The 19748-nt window shown below is 41.2% G+C and overlaps 1 protein-coding gene across 1 annotated transcript in view; it reads right to left on the minus strand.

Moving 5' to 3' along the window:
* The window catches only part of LOC124805269 (sorbitol dehydrogenase-like), a 139174-nt gene that overhangs the window by 30647 nt on the left and 88779 nt on the right, over positions 1-19748 (minus strand). The window contains exon 5 of the mRNA XM_047265779.1: positions 9048-9232. Coding sequence (XP_047121735.1) covers positions 9048-9232 — 185 coding nt within the window. The remainder of the gene's footprint in view (positions 1-9047; positions 9233-19748) is intronic.

Here is a 19748-nt window from a genome sequence, read left to right on the forward strand (position 1 = left end):
GCCTGGGTAATTTGCTTTTGAACTAGGCTGTTGGGATAATTAAGTCCATTGAAGGCTGAGGTGAGAATGGTGGTGTATTGCTGTCAAGAATCTGCATCCAAATACATTTGGCACGAATGCCAAGACTGTATGGAAGGAATGTTTGACATTGAAAGGATAGTAACTGTCAAAATGCAAGTACTGTTCTTTGTTAGTAGGTTTAACATGGACAGAAGTGTGTACCTGGCCTTGAATGAGGATGAGATCAACCTCAAGGAAAGAGGCATGGGATTCGCAATATGACCATGTGAAATTTAATAGGGAGAATGTATTTAGAGATTCTAGGAATTTCATCAATGTATCTAAACCAAACCAGGGGCTGAAGGCTTATGGATCCCAAGCAAGCCCTCTCCAAGTGACTCATCAAAAGGTTGGCATAGGGAGGAGCCATGCTGGTTTTCATGGCCATACCAGTGATCTGTTTGTATGTTTGTCACTCAAAGGTGATGTAGTTTTTGATAAGTATTAAGCTGATTAAAGTGAGCAGCTAGGATGTCATACACTTGGAATCAGGTGGGTGCTGACTGAGGAAACTTTCAGCAGCAAACAGATGATGCATGGGGGGTTGTTGGTATAGAGGGAGATGGCATCAGTGGTAACAAGCAAGGTGTGTAGTGGGAGAGGGAGGGGCACAGATCTCAGACGATCTAGGAAATGGTTGGTGCCTTTAACATAGGAGGAAAGTCTTTGTACTATGGACTGCAGGTGTTGATCAGCTAAGGGAGATGTATATTCAGTGGATGCTTTGAAGATAGCAACTGTAGTATGGCCAGGATGATTGATTGTGGATCTTAGGAAGAAGGTAAAAGGTGGGGGCTTGTGATTTGGGTGGGGTAAAAAATTCTGTGGACTGAGGTGTTAGTTCTTGTGAGGGGCCTGAGGTTTTAAGGAGGAATTGCCGTGCAGTTTCAATCACAGTGATTGGATCTTGATGGCAGATGCTGTATGGAAAGGTGTCAGACAGTTGATGTAGACCTCCAATAACATTCTCTTGTTGGTCAAGTACCACAGTGGTAGATTCTTTGGCTCCTGAGAGGATAATGGTAGAATCTTCAGCTTTTATGGACTGCAGAGTCTGGAGTTCTGCAGAAGACAAGTTAGGGTCATGTTGTAAGGACTTGAGGAAGGGTTGTGAAACAATGCTGGATGCGAGGAATTCTGGGAAGGCTTGAAAGGGATGATTTTGAGGTAGTGGAGATGCATCAAGTTGGGATCATGGTTGGAACTGTTCAAGGCAGGGTTCAATGTCAGGTTTGCTTTTGGAAAGGTTTTGGGATTGGTTTGCAAAGTGATATTTCCAGCTGACATTGCATGTGAAGGAAAGCATGATTAAATGCAGATTTAGGGCTGAAAGTGAGACCTGTGGATAATGGAGATAATTCAGAAGAGGAGAGTGCTTTAGATGAGAGAGAACACTGTACTGCTGTGACTGGTTCTTATGATTTGGAATTATTATTGGTCTGGGAAGCCACGTTGAAGGCCGAGTGATGTTAAGAAGGTTGGCCAAGCTCAGTTTGTATCAGAGGTGTGGTGGCTGATGGTGTGGCTGTTTAGGGAGTTGCAGAGGGACAAGAAGGGAAAAAGCACTGTTGAGCTAGTTTAGGAGAAGGTGGGATAGTTTTTTGATGTGAAGTTTGGAATAATGTTGCAGTCTGAAGTTGGCTTGGCAGATGATACCATACAAGGAAAAATGAGGGGTAGATAACTGCAGAATTGTATAGAAGGAGAGAACACTACTGGAAATTGGCAGATGAGGCATACGTCACAGATTAGCTGGGTAAGTGCAAGAGATTGCTATATTTGAAACTGTAAAAGAGGCTGGTGTAGAATAGAATTACATCCATGAAGTGGGACTTCAGTGTGCCTTTGGGAGTAACTCCAATGAATGAGCAGGTTTCAATAAATGTTCTTCAAAGCACCAATGAAACATATGTTTTCCTTAGTAGATTAACACCTGCAACCCATAGTACAAAGACTTCAATCCTATATTGAAGACATCAGCCATTTATAGGACTGTCTGAAATCCATACCCCTCCCTCTCCCACCACAAAACCTTGTTTGTCCCCACTGATGCCACCTCCCTCTATACCAACATCTCCCATGAACATGGTCTGTCTGCTGCTCAACTTTTCCTCAGTCAGCACCCACCTGATTCCAAACCTATGACATCCTTTCTCCAAACCTATGACATCCTTTCTGCTCACCTTAATCAAGTTTACACTTACCAACAACTACTTCACCTTTGAGGGCAGACATACAAACAGATCAGGAGACAGCCATGGGAACCAGGATGGCTCCTTCCTATGCCAACCTTTTCAGGAGTCGCTTGAAGGGGACTTACCTGGGATCCATAAACCTTCAGACCCAGTTTGGTTTAGATACACTGATGACATCTTTCCATGTGGACTCATGGTTAGGCTGACCTGCTAAAATTCCTGGAATCTCTAAATACATTCTACCAATTAAATTTCACATGATCCTATTCCAAACCCCATGCCACTTTCCTTGAGGTAGATCTCATCCCCACCAAAGGCCAGCTACACACTTCTGTCCACAGTAAACCTACTAACAAACAATAGTACTCACATTTTGACAGTTGCCAGTCTGACCGTGTCAAACTTTCCCTCCCATATGGCCTTGGCATTTGAGGCAAAAGTATTTGTTCAGATGCAGACTCTTTACGGCAATAGACCACCATTCTCACCCCTCAGCCGTCATTGAATGTAATTTTTCCCACCAACCTAGTTCAAAAGCAGATTTCATGGGCCATCACATCCAATCCTGGTACTGTTGATGCCTCAAGAAACGACTTCAGAGCACATCACTCATCATTCAATATTGTCCTGGTATTGAATGTATTAATCAGCTACTTCAAGAAGGCCATAACTTCCTAAAATCATGCCCTGAAATGAGGCCCATTCCATCTGATATTTTACCCACCACACCTAGAATAGCTTTCCATTGGCTTCCCAATCTCTGCAACAGCCTTGTCAGACCCTATGCTGCTTCTGCACCCATCTCCCTACCCTGTGGTTCCTATGCTTTGAGCATTCCTGCTGCAAGACCTGCCCTGTGTACCCTCATACTACCTTCTACACCAGTCCTGTAACTGGCAAAACATATACTATCAAAAGGAGAGCCACCTGTGAAATGACACAATATACCAGCTGTTCTGTAAACACTGTTCGGCCTCTTAACATTGGCAAGACTACCACCAAGTTATCAGTTAGGATGAACGGGCATAGGCAGAGGGTGTATACCGGCAACACACTATATCCTGTTGCAGAGCATGCTCTACAACATGACAGTCATGACCTCAGTGCCTGTCACCCCTGGACACCAATTTCTCAGAACTCTCCAGGTGGAATCAGCACTACATGTCCTTCTTTCTGACCACCCGCCTGGCCTTAATTTGCGTTAATGTCTTCCATCTCAGTATTTATTTGAAGTAACTACTTGTTTCTTCACTCCATTTTCTTTTTCTGCATCTTTCTTTTGCTGATCTGTTTATTTTTCACTATCCCCTTCCCATCTGTCTTACATAAAATGCACTTAGCTTTTCCCTCTTATTAAGTGATGCATGATGTAGTAGCAGTGATCTCTGTCTTGCATATGAACCTGTCCTCCACCTTCAATCTCTCAAGTTTTCAAATATTAACTCCCTTGTAAAGTCTTCAAACAATGTGGTTGCATTCATCGTTCAGTGTACTTGATTCTACTTAATAGTTTCGTATGTAAATATTTTCTGTAAGTGAGAAATTGTAATGTATCATTTGATGATACATAATTTGGTAGTTAGTTCAGTACAAGTAGCACCCTCAACCAGGTAATGAACCAAGAGGGAGCTGAAATGTATTGAAATTGTACTGATAAAAAATCATGAGAATCGAGGAGTGACAAAAAATTATAATTTAAATGCTCATATGTTGTTGTTGTTGTGGTCTTCAGTCCTGAGACTGGTTTGATGCAGCTTTCCATGCCACTCTATCCTGTGCAAGCTTCTTCATCTCACAGTACCTACTGCAACCTACATTCTTCTGTATCTGTTTAGTGTATTCATCTCTTGGTCTCCCTCTATGATTTTTACCCTCCATGCTGCCTTCCAATACTAAGTTGGTGATCCCTTGATGCCTCAGAACATGTCCTACCAACCGATCCCTTCTAGTCAAGTTGTACCACAAACTTCTCTTCTCCCCAATCCTATTCAATACCTCCTCAGTAGTTATATGATCTACCTATCTAATCTTCAGCATTCCTCTGTAGCACCACATTTCGAAAGCTTCTATTCTCTTCTTGTCCAAACTAGTTATCGTCCATGTTTCACTTCCATACATGGCTACACTCCATACAAATACTTTCAGAAATGACTTCCTGACACTTAAATCTATACTCGATGTTAAAAAATTTCTCTTCTTCAGAAATGCTTTCCTTGCCATTGCCAGTCTACATTTTATATCCTCTCTACTTCAACCATCATCAGTTATTTTGCTCCCCAAATAGCAAAATTCCTTTACTACTTTCAGTGTCTCATTTCCTAATCCAATTCCCTCAGCGTCACCCGACTTAATTCGACTACATTCCATTATCCTCGTTTTGCTTTTGTTGATGTTCATCTTATATCCTCCTTTCAAGACACTATCCATTCCATTCAACTGCCCTTCCAAGTCTGTCTCTGACAGAATTACAATGTCATCCTCAAAGTTTTTATTTCTTCTCCATGGATTTTAATACCTACTCGGAATTTTTCTTTTGTTTCCTTCACTGCTTACTCAATATACAAATTGGATAACATCGGGGAGAGGCTACAACCCTGTCTCAATCCCTTTCCAACCACTGCTTCCCTTTCATGCCCCTCGACTCTTAGAACTGCCATCTGGTTTCTGTACAAATTGTAAATAGCCTTTCGCTCCCAATATTTTACCCCTGCCACCTTCAGAATTTGAAAGAGAGTATTCCAGTCAACATTGTCAAAAGCTTTCTCTAAGTCTACAAATGCTAGAAATGTAGGTTTGCCTTTCCTTAATATAGCTTCTAAGATAAGTCGTAGGGTCAGTATAACCTCACATGTTCCCACATTTCTACGGAATCCAAACTGATCTTCCCCAAGATTGGCTTCTACCAGCTTTTCATTCATCTGTAAAGAATTCGCGTTAGTATTTTGCAGCCATGAGTTATTAAACTGATTGTTCGGTAATTTTCACGTCTGTCAGCACCTGCTGTCTCATACATCTTGCTCACCCGATGCTAGAGTTTTGTCAGGACTGGCTCTCCCAAGGCCGTCAGTAGTTCTAATGGAATGTTGTCTACTCCCGGGGCCTTGTTTCGACTGAGGTCTTTCAGTGCTCTGTCAAACTCTTCATGCAGTATCGGATCTCCCATTTCATCTTCATCTACCTCCTCTTCCATTTCCATAATATTGTTCTCAAGTACATCGCCCTTGTATAGACCCTCTATATACTCCTTCCACCTTTCTGCTTTCCCTTCTTTGCTTAGAACTGGGTTTCCATCTGAGCTCTTGATATTCATACAAGTGGTTCTCTTTTCTCCAAAGGTCTCTTTAATTTTCCTGTAGGCAGTATCTATCTTACCCCTAGTGAGATAAGCCTCTACATCCTTACACTTGTCCTCTAGCCATCCCTGCTTAGCCATTTTGCACTTCCTGTCGATCTCATTTTTGAGACGTTTGTATTCCTTTTTGCCTGTTTCATTTACTGCCTTTTTATATTTTCTCCTCGCATCAATTAAATTCAATATTTCTTCTGTTAACCAAGGATTTCTACTAGCCCTCGTCTTTTTACGTACTTGATCCGCTGCTGCCTTCACTACTTCATCTCTCAAAGCTACCCATTCTTCTTCTACTGTATTTCTTTCCCCCATTCCTGTCAATTGTTCCCTTATGCTCTCCCTGAAACTCTGTACAACCTCTGGTTTAGTCAGTTTATCCCGTTCCCATCTCCTTAAATTCCCACCTTTTTGCAGTTTCTTCAGTTTTAATCTACAGTTCATAACCAATAGATTGTGGTCAGAGTCCACATCTGCCCCTGGAAATGTCTTACAATTTAAAACCTGGTTCCTAAATCTCTGTCTTACCATTATATAATCTATCTTAAACCTGTCAGTATCTCCAGGCTTCTTCCATGTATACAACCTTCTTTTATGAGTCTTGAACCAAGTGTTAGCAATGATTGAGTCATGCTCTGTGCAAAATTCTGCCAGGCGGCTTCCTCTGTCATTTCTTAGCCCCAATCCATATTCACCTACTATGTTTCCTTCTCTCCCTTTTCCTACTACCGAATTCCAGTCACCCATGACTATTAAATTTTCATCTTCCTTCACTGTCTGAATAATTTCTTTTATTTCATCATACATTTCTTCAATTTCTTCATCATCTGCAGAGCTAGTTGGCATATAAACTTGTACTACTGCAGTAGGCGTGGGCTTCGTGTCTATCTTGGCCCCAATAACGTGTTCACTATGCTGTTTGTAGTAGCTTACCCACACTCCTATTTTTTTTATTTATTATTAAACAGACTCCTGCATTACCCCTATTTGATTTTGTATTTATAACCTTGTATTTGCCTGACCAAAAGTCTTGTTCCTCCTGCCACCGAACTTCACCAATTCCTACTATATCTAACTTTAACCTATCCATTTCCCTTTTTAAATTTTCTAACCTACCTGCTCGAATAAGGGATCCGACATTCCACACTCCGATCCGTAGAACCCCAGTTATCTTTCTCCTGATAACGACATCCTCCTGAGTAGTCCCCACCCGGAGATCCGAATGACGGACAATTTTACCTCCGGAATATTTTACCCAAGAGGACGCCATCATCATTTAACCACACAGTAAAGCTGCATGCCCTCGGGGATAATGCTCATATATACACTCCTGGAAATGGAAAAAAGAAGGCATTGACACCGGTGTGTCAGATCCACCATACTTGCTCCGGACACTGCGAGAGGGCTGTACAAGCAATGATCACACGCACGGCACAGCGGACACACCAGGAACCGCGGTGTGGCCGTCGAATGGCGCTAGCTGCGCAGCATTTGTGCACCGCCGCCGTCAGTGTCAGCCAGTTTGCCGTGGCATACGGAGCTCCATCGCAGTCTTTAACACTGGTAGCATGCCGCGACAGCGTGGACGTGAACCGTATGTGCAGTTGACGGACTTTGAGCGAGGGCATATAGTGGGCATGCGGGAGGCCGGGTGGACGTACTGCCGAATTGCTCAACACCTGGGGCGTGAGGTCTCCACAGTACATTGATGTTGTCGCCAGTGGTCGGCGGAAGGTGCACGTGCCCGTCGACCTGGGACCGGACCGCAGCGACGCACGGATGCACGCCAAGACCGTAGGATCCTACGCAGTGCCGTAGGGGACCGCACCGCCACTTCCCAGCAAATTAGGGACACTGTTGCTCCTGGGGTATCGGCGAGGACCATTCGCAACCGTCTCCATGAAGCTGGGCTACGGTCCCGCACACCGTTAGGCCGTCTTCCGCTCACGCCCCAACATTGTGCAGCCCGCCTCCAGTAGTGTCGCGACAGGCGTGAATGGAGGGACGAATGGAGACGTGTCGTCTTCAGCGATGAGGGTCGCTTCTGCCTTGGTGCCAATGATGGTCGTATGCGTGTTTGGCGCCGTGCAGGTGAGCGCCACAATCAGGATTGCATACGACCGAGGCACACAGGGCCAACACCCGGCATCATGGTGTGGGGAGCGATCTCCTACACTGGCCGTACACCACTGGTGATCGTCGAGGGGACACTGAATAGTGCACGGTACATCCAAACCGTCATCGAACCCATCGTTCTACCATTCCTAGACCGGCAAGGGAACTTGCTGTTCCAACAGGACAATGCACGTCCGCATGTATCCCGTGCCACCCAACGTGCTCTAGAAGATGTAAGTCAACTACCCTGGCCAGCAAGATCTCCGGATCTGTCCCCCATTGAGCATGTTTGGCACTGGATGAAGCGTCGTCTCACGCGGTCTGCACGTCCAGCACGAATGCTGGTCCAACTGAGGCGCCAGGTGGAAATGGCATGGCAAGCCGTTCCACAGGACTACATCCAGCATCTCTACGATCGTCTCCATGGGAGAATAGCAACCTGCATTGCTGCGAAAGGTGGATATACACTGTACTAGTGCCGACATTGTGCATGCTCTGTTGCCTGTGTCTATGTGCCTGTGGTTCTGTCAGTGTGATCATGTGATGTATCTGACCCCAGGAATGTGTCAATAAAGTTTCCCCTTCCTGGGACAATGAATTCACGGTGTTCTTATTTCAATTTCCAGGAGTGTATTTAATAAAATTATATTTTATTTGGTGCTATGTTGATATTTTCCATCAAGATCAGTTTCAAATTTGTATTTGAAAACCATCTTCAGATGGATAAGTTAATATGTCTTTCACATGGCCTGGCAACTTCATTGTATTTCTCCATGTGAGCACACATTGAGTATTGCACTTGAACTGTATTCACACTCCCACTGAATATTTACATTTTTCTTTCTGGGTGTCATCAAACTTTTGTTAATGAAGTAACCATTGGTTAACACATTTATGATGAAAACATAAGTTTGGGCCCTGGTCTGTTTGTTTTTGTGGCATCTACTTGTACTCACATGGAGTAAAAACCAGGGAAGTTTCCTGAACACATTAAAGAAAAATTAACAAATCAAATTTCTTTACATTTGGGTTGAAAATATCTGCATTGCTGCACATTAACGCACTGACTATCTGTACTGCTGCATATTAACGTACTGACTGTCACAAAGCCACTGCCAGCCACAACAGAGTTTTATGCTTTATGCTGTGTGCCTGTTGGCAGCCACAGCAGAGCCTTTCACTGATGCTGTGGCTTGGCAGTGAAACATCCCAATTTTGATTATATAAAGAAACACACAGCTTACAGAGCATCTTAAAATACGGTCATTTCAGCAAACTTGCTATAAATAACAGTGTTCCTTCTGAAAAGTAAGTAAATTCTTTGGTAATACCTGTGATGATCACCTTAGATGCTCCCATTGCTTTTGCTGCAACAAGTGTGACAAGCCCAATAGGACCAGCTCCAGTTATCAGAACAACAGATCCCAGTGTTACTTCTGCCTTAAAACATGCCTGAACACCAACTGAAAGTGGCTGAATAAGGGCACCTTCCTCGATGGACATATTATCAGGCAACCTGAAGATATTTTCTAGATTAATTTCTACATTGTGTGTGTAATGGTCTTGTATGTGTCTGTCCATATGTGAGAGGTTATTGAAATAATGTTGTATCTGCATAATGAAAATGTTCTCTAACATAAATATACTTTTAAATACACTATCTTTTCAAAAGTATCCGGACACCTATTAGTGGATGTTAATATGGAGTTCTGTACCCTTTTGGAGGCACTTTCAATGAAGTGTCTGGAATGTCTGTGGAGGAATGGAAGCCCATTCTTCCTCAAGAGCTGAAACCAGAGAAGTTAATGATATTGGACACTTCGGCCTGGAATGAAGTTGATGTTCTAACTCATCCCAAAGTTGTTCTCTTGGGTTCAGGCCAGGACTCTGGGCAGATGAGTCCATTTGAGGAATGTTGTTGTCCATAGACCATTGCTTCGCAGGTGCTGCTTTATGACAGGGCATATCCATTAAGCTGATATAAACAGTCATCATCTCTGAACTGTTCCTCTCCTGTATGCAGTACATAATGCTGTAAAATACATTCATATCCTCCTATATTTAGTGTTTTTTTTAAGCACAATAAGGAACCACACCCTAACCACAAAAAATGCACCCTTACTGTAACAACCCTTCCCCTGTATTTCACCATTGGCATGACACACAATGGCAGATAACACTCTCCAGGCATTCACCAAACCCGCATTCTTCCATCAGACTGACACAAGTACAACATGATTCATCACTTGTTTCCTCATCCAATGTCCAGAGTCATTGCTCTTTACACCACTTCAAGTGTTGCATAGCATCAACTACAGAAATGTGTGCCTTATGAGGAGCCAATTGACCATTCTTCCCCATTTTAATGCCAATGCATAGTCATTGTGCTAGATGTATGCAGGTAGCAATTTTTTTAGACACACACTCTGCAATGCTCAACAGTGCCTGTCCATCAGAACATGAAGCCTGTCTCACCTTGGTTTAGTTGTGGTGTCCCTTCACTTTTCCAGTTCACAATCACATCACCAACAGTCAACTTGGGCAGTTTTAGAAAGTTTGAAATGTTCCTGATTCCTGACCGATCCATTCTGCTGTTACTGCTTCTGTGCTGGCAACACAAAACTCCCTGCCAGCTTTTTACTGGCAGGTCCACCTCTTATCACATCTAGTGATCAGTTCTGTATTACTTAGGGTGTCCGGATACTTTTGACCATAGTTTAATGATAAAAATTTTGCACTTACAAATCAGTAACATGGATATACAACAACATCACTAGCTTTCATAATAACTGATAAAAGAGAAGAACACACAGGAGAAAACAATACTATTCAAGAATGAATCATAGAAGCCACACTCAAGAGGAGATATGCAATGGTGCAGAATAACAGAGAAAACAGCAAGATACAGATGAGATCTGAAGACCTGAGAGATCAGAAGTGACAGGAAGTCCAGCTGACAAAACAGTGAAGATAAGAATGGACTGAGAACAGAACTGCATATGAGGCAAAAAAGGACAGTAACTGACTAAAAGAGAGAAACAGCAGCCAGACAAGCAAAGATACAAGATGCTACCAGATGTAAAAGAAGCAGAACATTTACAGTGTCAGTCCATAAGTTCTGTCAAATTCAGCACTTTGTTACAGTGCTGAAAATAAATATCAACCAAAGACATATATAAAAATGATTTCTAATACAACAGAGAACTGTTTGAAGTATTTCTGTGAGTATTATAAAAATGAAGTGAACCTAAAACTACCTACTACTGAAAAATCATGTAAGTAAATTGCGGCTCTGAGTCAGATTTACAGAAAAGTGACAAAGAGGATATCTAATATTGAACTTGAAGAATAAAAGCTAATACAGCATAAAAGAAATAAATGGATAAAGACAGAGATGTGGTACATGTATGGATGAAAGACATCAGTTGAAGTGACACATTTGTTACTTTCCTGTTCAGTCTCCTTTCCACATTTTTCTAATTACTGCTAAAAGAGTCTCCTGTGTTCCAAAGAGTGAAGCTTAGCACCTCTTCTACATCTACATCCATACTCTGCAAGCCACCTGACAGTGTGTGGCGGAGGGTACTTTGAGTACCTCTATCAGTTCTCCCTTCTATTCTAGTCTCGTATAGTTTGTGGAAAGAAAGATTGTCGGTATGCCTCTGTGTGGGTTCTAATCTCTCTGATTTTACCCTCATCGTCTCTTTGCGAGATATACATAGGAGGGAGCAATATACTGCTTGACTCCTTGGTGAAGGTATGTTCTTGAAACTTCAACGAAAGCTCATACTGAGCTACTGAGCATCTCTCCTGCAGAGTCTTCCAGTGGAGTTTATCTATCATCTCCGTAATGCTTTCACAATTAGTAAATTATCCTGTGATGAAGTGTGCTGCTCTCTGTTGGATCTTCTCTATCTCTTCTATCAACCCTATGTGGTACGGATCCCACACTGGTGAGAAATATTTAAGCAGTGGACGAACAAGTGTACTGTAACCTACTTCCTTTGTTTTCAGGTTGCATTTCCTTAGGATTCTTCCAATGAATCTCAGTCTGGCATCTGCTTTACCGATGATCAACTTTATATGATCATTCCATTTAAATCACTCCTAATGCCTACTCCCAGATAATTTATGGAATTAACTGCTTCCAGTTGCTGACCTGCTATATTGTAGCTAAATGATAAAGGATCTTTCTTTCTATGTATTCACAGCACATTACACTTGTCTACATTGAGATTCAATTGCCATTCCCTGCACCATGTGTCAATTCATTGCAGATCCTCCTGCATTTCAGTACAATTTTCCATTGTTACAACCTCTCGATATACTACAGCATCATCTACAAAAAGCCTCAGTGAACTTATGATGTTATCCACAAGGTCATTTATGTATATTGTGAATAGCAACAGTCCTACGACACTCCCCTGCGGCACACCTGAAATCACTCTTACTTCGGAAGACTTCTCTCCATTGAGAATGACATGCTGCGTTCTGTTATCTAGGAACTCTTCAATCCAATCACACAATTGGTCTGATAGTCCATATGCTCTTACTTTGTTCATTAAACGACTGTGGGGAACTGTATAGAATGCCTTGCAGAAGTCAAGAAACACGGCATCTACCTGGGAACCCATGTCTATGGCCCTCTTGAGTCTCATGGATGAATAGTGCGAGCTGGGTTTCACACAATCACCTTTTTTGAAACCCATGCTGATTCCTACAGAGTAGATTTCTAGTCTCCAGAAAAGTCATTATACTCAAACATAACACATGTTCCAAAATTCTACAACTGATTGACGTTAGAGATATAGGTCTATAGTTCTGCACACCTGTTCGATGTCCCTTCTTGAAAACGGGGATGACCTATGCTCTTTTCCCATCCTTTGGAACGCTACACTCTTCTAGAGACCTATGGTACACCGCCGCAAGAAGGGGGGCAAGTTCCATCACGTACTCTGTGTAAAATCGAACTGGTATCCCATCAGGTCCAGCAGCCTTTCCTCTTTTAAGCGATTTTAATTGTTTTTGTATCCCTCTGTCATCTATTATATATCTACCATTTTGTCATCTGTGTGACAATCTAGAGAAGGAACTACAGTGCAGTCTTCCTCTGTGAAACAGCTTTGGAAAAAGACATTTAGTATTTCGGCCTTTAGTCTGTCATCCTCTGTTTCAGTACCATTTTGGTCACAGAGTGTCTGGACATTTAGTTTTGATCCACCTACTGCTTTGACATAAGACCAAAATTTCTTAGGATTTTATGCCAAGTCAGTACATAGAACTTTACTTTCAAATTCACTGAACGCCTCTCACATAGCCCTCCTCACACTACATTTCGCTTCGTGTAATTTTCGTTTGTCTGTAAGGCTTTGGCTATGTTTATGTTTGCTGTGAAGTTCCCTTTGCTTAAGCAGCAGTTTTCTAACTCAGTTGTTGTGCCACGGTGGCTCTTTTCCATCTCTTATGATCTTACTTGGCACATACTCATCTAATGCATATTGTACGATGGTATTGAGTTAAAATCATTTTGTCTGTAAATGAAAATAAGTTTGCATGAAAGCCTTACATACACTGAGGTGTCAAAAGTCATGGTATACCTCCTAATATCATGTTTGACCTCCTTTTGATTGACATAATGCAGCAACTTTACATGGTAGGGATTCAACAGCTCATTTTAAGTCCCCTGCAGAAATATTGAGCCATGCTGCTGCTATAGTCATCCATAATTGCAGATGTGTTTCCGGTGCAGGATTTTGTGCATTAATTGACCTCTCGGTTATGTCCCATAAATGTTCAATGAAATTCATGTTGAGCAATCTGAGTGGCCAAATCATTCACTAGAATTTTCCAGAATGTTCTTCAAATCAATTTTGAAGAACTGTGGGGTAGTGACATGGCTCACCGCTATCCATAAAAATTCCATTGTAATTAGAGAACATGAAGTCTATGAATAGCTGAAAATGGTCTCCAAGTAGCCGAACATTACTGTTTCCAGTCAATAATCAGTTCACTTCCATGAAAACCCAACCAACACCATTGTGGAGCTACTACCAGCTTGTACAGTGTCTTGTTGACAACTTGGATCCATGGCTCAAGGGGCGTGCACCATACTCGAACCCTACCATCAGTTCTTCTCAGCTGAAATTGGGACTCATCTGACCAGATCATAATTTTCCAGTGTTCTGGGGTCCAATTGATATGGTCACGAGCCCAGGAAAGGCACTGCAGGTGACATTGTGCTGTTAGCAAAGGCACTCATGTTGGTTGTCTGCTGCCATAGCCCATTAACACCAAATTTCACTTCACTGTCCTAATTGATACATTTGTTGTTATGTCCCACATTAATTTCTGCAGTTATTTCATGCAGTGTTGACAACTCTACACAAACACCGCTGTTCTCAGTTGGTAAGTGAAGGCTGTTGGCCACTGTGTCATCTGTAGTGAGAGGTAATGCCTGACATTTGGTATTCTGAGCACTCTTGAAACTGTGGATCTTTGAATACTGAATTCCCTGATGATTTCTGAAATGGAATGTCCCATGCATCTAGCTCTGTCTAATATTCTGCATTCAAGGTCTATTAATTCACATTGTGCTGGCATAATTATGTTGAAAACCTTTTCAAATGAATCACCTGAGTACAGATGACAGCTCCACCAATCAATTGCCATTTTATACCTTGTGTACATAATACTGCCACCATCTGTGTATGTGAATATCACTATCACATGACTTTTGTCACCTCCATGTAAATTCCTCAATTTTTATTCATGTAATTAGACCTAAGTGTACTTTTTTCCAAATTAACAGAAAATGACTAGTATCATTATGGAATCAGAAAGTTGTGCAAAAAACAGTAATGTTTGTTGAACTGTGCAGTGTGAATGTGTACAATCTATATATATATAGACACACACACACACACACACACACACACACACACACACACACACACACACACACACACACACACACACACACATTGAAAATGTGCAGTCCAGGAGATTTCTACAATATATATATATATATATATATATATATATATATATATATATATATATATATATATTTTTTTGTAGAAATCTCCTGGACTGCACATTTTCAAAGATAATCATAGCTTCTAAATCTTAGCAAACAAGTCCACTGTAATGCAGTAGCACATTTGGCAAATGTAAGCCATGCCTCTGGAAACTCATTACACACATAGTAAAATATGTACAGATACAGAAGGGGAAGCAATAAATATTAGACATGAAGACCTACCATTACAAAACAGTTTGTAACATTATCAACAAGCATTTTGTGTCCCCAGCTGGCACCATACTGCCAGACATAGATCTAAATATCAAAACAATACACTAATGTGCAACAGATGAAGGCTTTGAATGGGAGGAAATAAAAGAGCAAGATATAAATAAAAATGGTACATTCTAGTGGTTGAGATTATCTTTTCGGCACATTATTAAACATGTGGTCATCACACTAATTACAATCTCATGAGTTGTGGCATCAAAGATTGCACATTTTTAGGACACTGAAAAGGAGTGCAATAAGACCAGTACATAAAAAATAATATAAGAGGAAGCATTGAATTACAGACATTTTTCATTGATTTACACTTTTTTTAAACTCGTCCTTAGAGTGCTAATAGCTTAGTGCTGTCTTCCCAAATAACCATCTTCTAGCAGTGACCTAATTTGTATTTCAAAAAGATCACAATGTTGTGACGGCTCTTGTGGAAGTTTGGCTTGATGTCTGTAACTATCTAGAATAAGAGAAAAATACCTGCACATATTTTTAGATCTCGCAAGTGACTGATATTTCAGTAACCAGGACTCAAAAGTCAATACCACAGAATCACAGTTACTGAAGTTCAATGCAGGCAGCTGATGTTATAAATGTATAAATAATATTTCTGAAATTTTTTGTACAAAAAATGAAAACTGTAGAATCATTGGCCAGCACTGGAAGAAAATATTCAAAGTAAAAGCTATCAACTATGTATATTTTGTGTGTGGAAACTTTTGTTAGTGAACATATAACAGTTCAAAGATACTTTTTCTTGAACACCTCACCATTGTAAGTTCAGTAATGATCCAAGTTAGTTAAGCATAAAGTTATTGGAGTATGTCAGACTCCAAATGCAGATGTAATATGCTTTATGGATAGATGCCCCGAAGACTGGCCCTAATGACCTTACTATAGTTGGTAACTTTAACATACATGCAATTTCTAATAGTACAGTACACTTGAAGCTCGCTGATGTATTAAGCTTGTACAATTTTGCCAATATAATTAGCTCTAACACTAGAGTAATAGACACATGGTCCACTAGAATAGATTGTGATGTAATCAGCAGAAATATTATTGATAAGGTAAATTACAGTGGTCTAGATATTCATTGCTCTGAGCACTTTTGTCAAGTAATAGACACGCAAATTCAGCTGTGCCAAAAATAAAAAAGGTTGTTCTTCAGAAACCAACTCTCAATAAATCAAATATTAATGCCTTTAAATATAAACTAGAAAAGGAGAAATGGGATTCTATACATGAGGTAAAGGACTCTGTTGACAAATGGAGTGAATTCTATTGATTACTATGGAGACATTATGACAATAGTCATAAGGTAGCTAAACATTGTCAAAATGAAAGTAATCCTAGGCTCAAGTGCCCACCAAGTCTGATTGGGCTCAGGCAGAGTATACATGATCAAACCTGCTTTATAAAGCTACAACTCTACAAATTTTAATGGAAATTACTAACCTTAGGAAGCAGATTAACAGCAAAACAATAGAGCACTGTTATAACATAAGTAAAGCATTCTGGGAGTTAACTGGCAAATTCTGTAAAGGTTCCAAGATGATGAACATGGAACCATTCAGCATAAAACATGATGGTAACATTGTGAAAAACGCAATTACTATAAGTAGTATTTTTTTATAAATATTTCACTGCTCCTATTGACCAACCAACTGCTATTATAGATGCACAAGTTGAGACCCTTTGCCACCCCACTCAATGTACCATGTTTGGAGTTATAGAGGTGAATGAGCAGGAAGTTCACAAGTTAATATCCATTCTTAAGAAAAAGTTTTCATCTGGATGGGGTGGGACATCCAGTGCAATTACTAAAATGTTCTTAAAAGTAATCTCATAACATTTTACCCATGTGACTAATTGCAGCTTTAGATAAAACATGTATCCAGTATTAAATTTTCACTCTGCAGTGGAGTGTGTGCTGATATGAAACTTCCTGGCAGATTAAAACTGTGTGCCGGACCGAGACTCGAACTCAGGAACTTTGCCTTTCGCAGGCAAGTGTTCTGCCATCTGAGCTACCCAAGTACAACTCATGACCCGTCCTCACAGCTTCAATTCTGCCAGTACCTCATCTCCTACTCTCCAAACTTCACAGAAGCTATTCTGCGAACCTTGCAGAACTAGCTCTCCTGGAAGAAAGGATATAGCAGAGACGTGACTTATCCACAGCCTGGGGGATGTTTCCAGAATGAGATGTTCATTCTGTAGTGGAGTGTGCGCTGTTATGAAACTTCCTGGCAGATTAAAACTTGTGCCCGACCGAGACTCAAACTCATGGGCAAGCGCTCTACCATCTGAGCTACCCAAGCATGACTCGCGACCTGTCCTCGCAGTTTCACTTGCCTGCGAAAGGCAAAGGTCCCGAGTTCGAGTCTTGCTCCAGCACACAGTTTTAATCTGCCAGGAAGTTTCATGTATCCAGTAGTTCTAAAAATGAGTCTTAGAAAACCAGTGTATAGAAAGGGAAGTAAGGAAGGTATCTGACTATAGACAATATCACTAATTCCTATCTTTACAAGATACTCAAAAGTGTTGTCTTGTCCCAGCTTATGCCTTTTCCACAAAAGACAAACTGTTTATAGATTCTCAGTATAGCCTTACAAATGGGCTAAGCATGACTGCAACAGCTACACAGTTCTTCCATGAAGTGTACTGTCTGTTAGACCAGAGGATGCAAACTGCAAGTCTGTTTTTGGACTTGACAAAAGCTTTCGATATAGTAAACCATAGCTTACTTCTTAAAAAACTGAAGACATGTCATGGAGTGGATCCGTCCACACATCTTATAACAACATATATGTTGAATCATAAGCTATGCACTGAACTGACAAACAAATTAGATGATAAAATTTTAAATCTTCACACTATCAGTTGATGCTAGGCAATGGGGCTAGGTGTACTCAGAGCTCAATTCCTTATTCTCTTTCTCTTCCTCTTCCTCACGTATCATAACAACATTGTACAAACTATTAACTCCCATGTTATAAACTATGATAATGATACCTCAGACTTATTCTATGGCAGAGAACATAAGGAATTAGAATATTTTGCTTCTAGTGGTTTAAAAGAATTAATGAAATACTTCAATGATCAGGAACTCAAGATGTATGCTACAAAATCTCAATTACTGCCAGTTAAAAGAGGCAGTTCGCACCACACCAATCTAAATAATGCACGCAACATCAAGGCAACACAAATGGGAAGTTGTAAATTTCTAGGTGTATATATTGACAAAAATCTGTGCTGGACAAATCACGTTAATTTTGTACGTGAAAAAGTTTGTCGTGGCTTGTATCTCCTTATCCAACTCACCAAGATAGTTCCTAGTCTAAGACCAAAAATAGTTGACTGTGGAATAATTTGCCTCTTTCTTAACTATTGGACTGAATTAGGAGTCTGCCCAGCTGATGTCCACTTAAAAAAAATTAAGCAATGGAAAGTTATAGTTGGAATATCAACAACATTATGAAAAGGTGACATACTGAGTTGCAGACAGGCACAATGAAAAGACTGTTACACATTTGAGCTTTTGGCCAAAGCCTTCTTCAGAAAAAAGAACATATACATATTCACACAAGCTAGCACACCCCACACACACATGACTGCTATTTCCAGCTGCTCTGGCCAGAATGAAATGGTGTCCCATTGAATGTGAGCAATAATCTGGAATGGGGCTGGGAAGGGGGGTATGGGTATGGGAAGAGGAGTCAGTGTAGCCTAGTGGAGCATGCAGGGACTAGATGAGCGCTGGACAAGACTGCCAGGAACAGCATTGGTATGCTGTATGGGAGAAATGGAGAGTGGCAAAGGTGAGGTGCAGAGAAGGGGGTAAGCTTAGTGGGTGTGTTGACAGGCAGTGGAGCATAATGAGAATGAGGGTATGTAAACTGGGAGAAGCGACAGGACAGAGGGGGCAGAAACTGTTGTGTAGGCACATGGTGACAATAGGTTACCATACCGTAACTTCCCTGTTTCTGCCCCTTCCCTCTACAGCATCACAACACTATGCATGGTAGCCTTGTCCAGCTACCACCTAGTCCCTGCATCCACTCTCCCCTCCCCCCCCCCCCCCCCTCTCTCTCACCAGGCAGTACTGACTCTTCTTCCCCCACCCACCTCCTGCTATCCATCCCCCTTCCCCATCCCAATCTGGATTGATGTTGGCATTCTATGCAACACCATTGCGTTCTGACCAGAGCAGCCAGAGACACCAGTCACGTGTACTTGCTTGTGTAAATGTGTGTGTGTTCTCTTTTCTAAAGAAGCCTTTGTCCAAAAGCTCAATGTGTAACAGTTTTTTCATTGTGCCTTTTTGCAACTCAGTTTTTCATCCTTATTGTGAATAGCAATTTATCCTATTCGTTAAAAAAAATATTGCTGTTACAGAAACCAGCAGTAGGACTTATACATGAGATAGGTCACAGATAGTCATGCTGTGAAGTATTTGTGCAGCACAAATACTGAACAATATATTCTTTATACTTACAGGGTGACAATTATTGAAATATATGAAATAAAACTCCTGAACGGTTTGCATTAGGACATTCAAACTGCATGGTTGGCTGTGGGGCATGATGGGAACTGTATGGTTTGGTTTAGCAACAAAGCCCACTTTCATTTGGATGGGTTTGTCAATAACCAAAATTGACACATTTGGGTGACTGAGAATCCACATTTCACAACTGAGAAGTCTCTTCACTCTCAGCAAGTGACT

The sequence above is a fragment of the Schistocerca piceifrons genome, chromosome 7, assembly GCF_021461385.2.
Source record: "Schistocerca piceifrons isolate TAMUIC-IGC-003096 chromosome 7, iqSchPice1.1, whole genome shotgun sequence".
Taxonomy (NCBI): domain Eukaryota; kingdom Metazoa; phylum Arthropoda; class Insecta; order Orthoptera; family Acrididae; genus Schistocerca; species Schistocerca piceifrons.